This window comes from Harpegnathos saltator, unplaced genomic scaffold (assembly GCF_003227715.2).
Source record: "Harpegnathos saltator strain DR-91 unplaced genomic scaffold, Hsal_v8.6 scaffold59, whole genome shotgun sequence".
NCBI lineage: Eukaryota > Metazoa > Arthropoda > Insecta > Hymenoptera > Formicidae > Harpegnathos > Harpegnathos saltator.
The window spans coordinates 753,353-756,843 of NW_020230415.1; the positions used below are offsets into that span (position 1 = coordinate 753,353).

The 3,491-nt window shown below is 44.7% G+C and overlaps 1 protein-coding gene across 1 annotated transcript; it reads left to right on the top strand.

Moving 5' to 3' along the window:
• The first annotated feature begins 707 nt into the window (after window positions 1-707).
• On the top strand, window positions 708-3,491 carry LOC112589711 (uncharacterized). The gene is made up of 6 exons (XM_025304092.1): window positions 708-774; window positions 1,216-1,511; window positions 1,927-2,222; window positions 2,356-2,692; window positions 2,757-2,965; window positions 3,035-3,491. Exons 1-6 carry the CDS (start codon window positions 708-710, stop codon window positions 3,489-3,491), a joined length of 1,662 nt encoding a protein of 553 aa, XP_025159877.1.

Here is a 3,491-nt window from a genome sequence, read left to right on the forward strand (position 1 = left end):
AAATACATGATAAATGGAATTCCGTGAGAAAGCAATATTCTATATTATAACGAGACCTAGATCGAACTGACACGGAAAGCCGGTGTCTGTATATTTGAAGAAGAGTGCGGTATTCCCGAGATCGAGCGTTTCCAGCATTATCTTGCCAGCAATGATATCGTGATCGTTGTTTATTACTTTAGTTCTTTCGCACATGGTGCACCCCCATGTACAATGGTAGCGGCGTATTCACCTCCCACGGGCGCGAAGCTAAAATGACTCTGAATATTATGTACTACGAAAAATTCCGGCATTACAATCCAATATTAAATTTAAGAGCTGCATCAGGCAGCCAGGGTTATTGTGCATGTTGTAATAGCGGATATAAGCCGGAAAGAGGGCATCGGTGCTCAAACGCGTGTCCACGGTGTCACGACGTTCCAGCGTGCGAGGTATTGGACGTAGAACTAACACGATGTGCTGCGTGTCAACGTGAATTTTACGGGTCGGTGTGTTTCGAGCGTCATCGAGCGCAAAAATCGCTCCAAGACAGTTCATCTTTGAGCATCTGTAATATCCTGAGAGTTTGCAGTGACTGCGGCCGTTTACGAAACTTGAGGAACAAACACAATTGCAATGAGATCTTTTGTCGTGTTTGCAACACGTTGCAACCAATGAATTATCTATGTTATATGAAACCACTTCGATGTGACACTGGTTCATCCGACATGATGAATCCGCAGCGAGTAGGAAACGAAAACGTAGTTGATGACATTGGCAAAGCGACGGAAACAAGTAAGCGCGTAATAGGTCGCATCGTGTTTGTGTTCTATGATTTTGAAACGCGTCAAGACGATACGATCGAAGGCACAGAAAACGTTAAAACTCACGTTGTGACATTCTGTGTTGCGCAGCAGATATGTGAAAGCTGCATGAATGTAGACGATATGCCGTTGCGATGTTGTTGGTGCGGGATACGCGAATTTATAATTCGAAACAATCCGGTGAAACAATTCGTCGATTTTGTCACGAGACCGAGGAAGAGTTTCAAATAGATCATGTGCATCGCACACAACGCAAGCGCATTCGATGCGCAATTTATCCTACGGTACTTGGTCGAGAGCGGTAATCGGGTGGAACCTAAGCTTATTTTAAACGGTACGAAGATTATATTGTTAACCATTGGGCAAACAAAATTTATCGACAGTATTAGTTATATGCCTATGCGCTTGTCAGCATTACCAAAAGCCTTCGAGTTAAAAGATACTGCAGCCAAAGGTCCATTTCCGCATTTATTTAACACTGTCGAAAATCAACATCACATCGGACTGATATTAGATACAAGATACTATTCTCCTGAAACGATGAGACCGCCTGAGCGTGAGCAGTTTTTAGAATGGCACGAGGACATGGTGCGCAAAAACATAGAATTTGATTTCCAATGGGAAATTGTGAGCTATTGCCGGAACGATGTCGATATTCTTCGATGGGCTTGTCTTGCATTCCGTAAGATTTTCCTGGATCGTGGAAAAGTATGTCCGTTTGAATAATGAACAACCATCGCCTCTACATGCATGAGAGTTTTTCGTAAAAACTTTCTGCGTGAAAAGGAGATAGGTATTATACTTTCGGGTGAATATCGGCGTGTCAACAACCAATCCCGCAAAGCGTTGAAATGCTTCTTGTGGATAGAGCGCGAGCTCGGTCATACTATAACGCATGCAGGTAGATCTCGCGAACATCGCATATCGGAAGGGCTGCTCGTCAATAGGTATTACGAGACAACGAATCCTGCACAAAGACATGTGTTTCAATTTCACGGGTATTTTTGACATGGATGTCCCGCGTGTTTCAGGGTGAATCGCGAATCCCCGCTCTCGACCACCGTGAAGGAGGATACTATTGAGTCGCGATACGGGCATACACGCATGACAATCTCGTCTACAGAAGCTAGGTTACATCGTAATGGAGAAGTGGGAGTGCTTCTTCGATCGGAAGTTACAGGACAATCAACCGATGCGCGATTTCCTTGCGAATCACTCGATGTTAGAAACTGAGCCTCTCGATCCTCGCGAAGCGTTCTTTGGTGGTTATACAGAGAACATCGTCACCCGGTGCGATATTATGGGTACGGAGAAATTACGTAGACGTATGCTCCTTGTACCCGTTTGTGCTAAAGACGGGCTCTTTTCCGCTCGGTCACCCGGACGTATACGTGGGCGAAGAATGTTCTGCCTTGATTGGTACAGCTCCCGATTTTGACTTTAGCAGAGTGGAGGGAATCGTGTGGTGCAAGGTGCTCGCTCCGCGTGATCTCTTTTACCCTATACTCTCATTTCGCGCTCGCGGAAAATTATTGTTCGTCCTATGCCGTAGTTGCTGCGAGACATTTTCTCAATCTCCGTGCACACATGATAATCCGGCCGGTCGAGAATTTGAGGGTACCTGGGTATCCTGTGAACTACGGAAGGCTATAGAGAAGGGCTATAGTATCAGGTCTGTGAGCGAGATATGGAAATATAAGATTTCGCAATACGACCCAAGTACTCTGTTGGGAGGTATGTTTGCGGGATATATCAACTGCTTTCTGCAACTTAAGCAGGAGGCTAGCGGATGGCTTGCTGAATGCACCGACGATGAAGAGGCCAAAGAGCGATACCTGCGGGAATACGAAAAAACAGAAGGTATTGTTCTCGATAGAAACAACATCGCGGTAAATTCAGGGTTGCGTTCGGTTGCAAAGCTTTAACAATTCGTTCTGGGCTAAATTCGGTCAGCGATCTAATCTGCCGAATACCGAGGTCGTTAAGACGCGTGAACATTTCATGTCGCTGCTCACGAGTCCCGAGCATGAAATCACAAACATATTGCCCGTGAACGATAAGGTTCTCTATGTCTCATGGCGATTACGACAAGAGGCGCTTGTTCCCTCTGCAACTACAAGCGTCGTAATAGCGGCCTACACGGCACAGGCACGCTTGAAATTGTATGCTTATTTAGAAAAACTAGATCGTAGATTGTTATAATATGATATTGATTCATGTATATATTTGAGCACCGGTGACCCCAATGAGTACAAGCCGCGTACGGGTAATTTCTTGGGCGATATGACGAACGAACTCGAAAGTTATGGTCAAGGTAGCTACATAGAATCCTTTGTATCCGGAGGCCCAAAATTTTATGCCTATGTCGTTCGCACTCCACAAGATAAAATCCATGAAGTTTGTAAAGTAAAGGGAATAACCCTGAACTTTGAGACTTCGAAATATATTAATTTTAGTAGTATAAAAAATTTATTAGTCACCAATAAAATACCTATCGATGAGAACGAGGAAGAGAAGAAGGAGGATGCGAGGAAAACTTCGATAAATCTACGTTTTAGAGCGATTCATCGTACATGGTTTCACGACATTGTAACGAGAGACGAGAGCAAGTCATGCGTGCCGGTGCTCCTAAAACGTAGATTCGACGACACAGGTCCCTCTGTGCCATGCGGTTACGTAGTGGCGTAA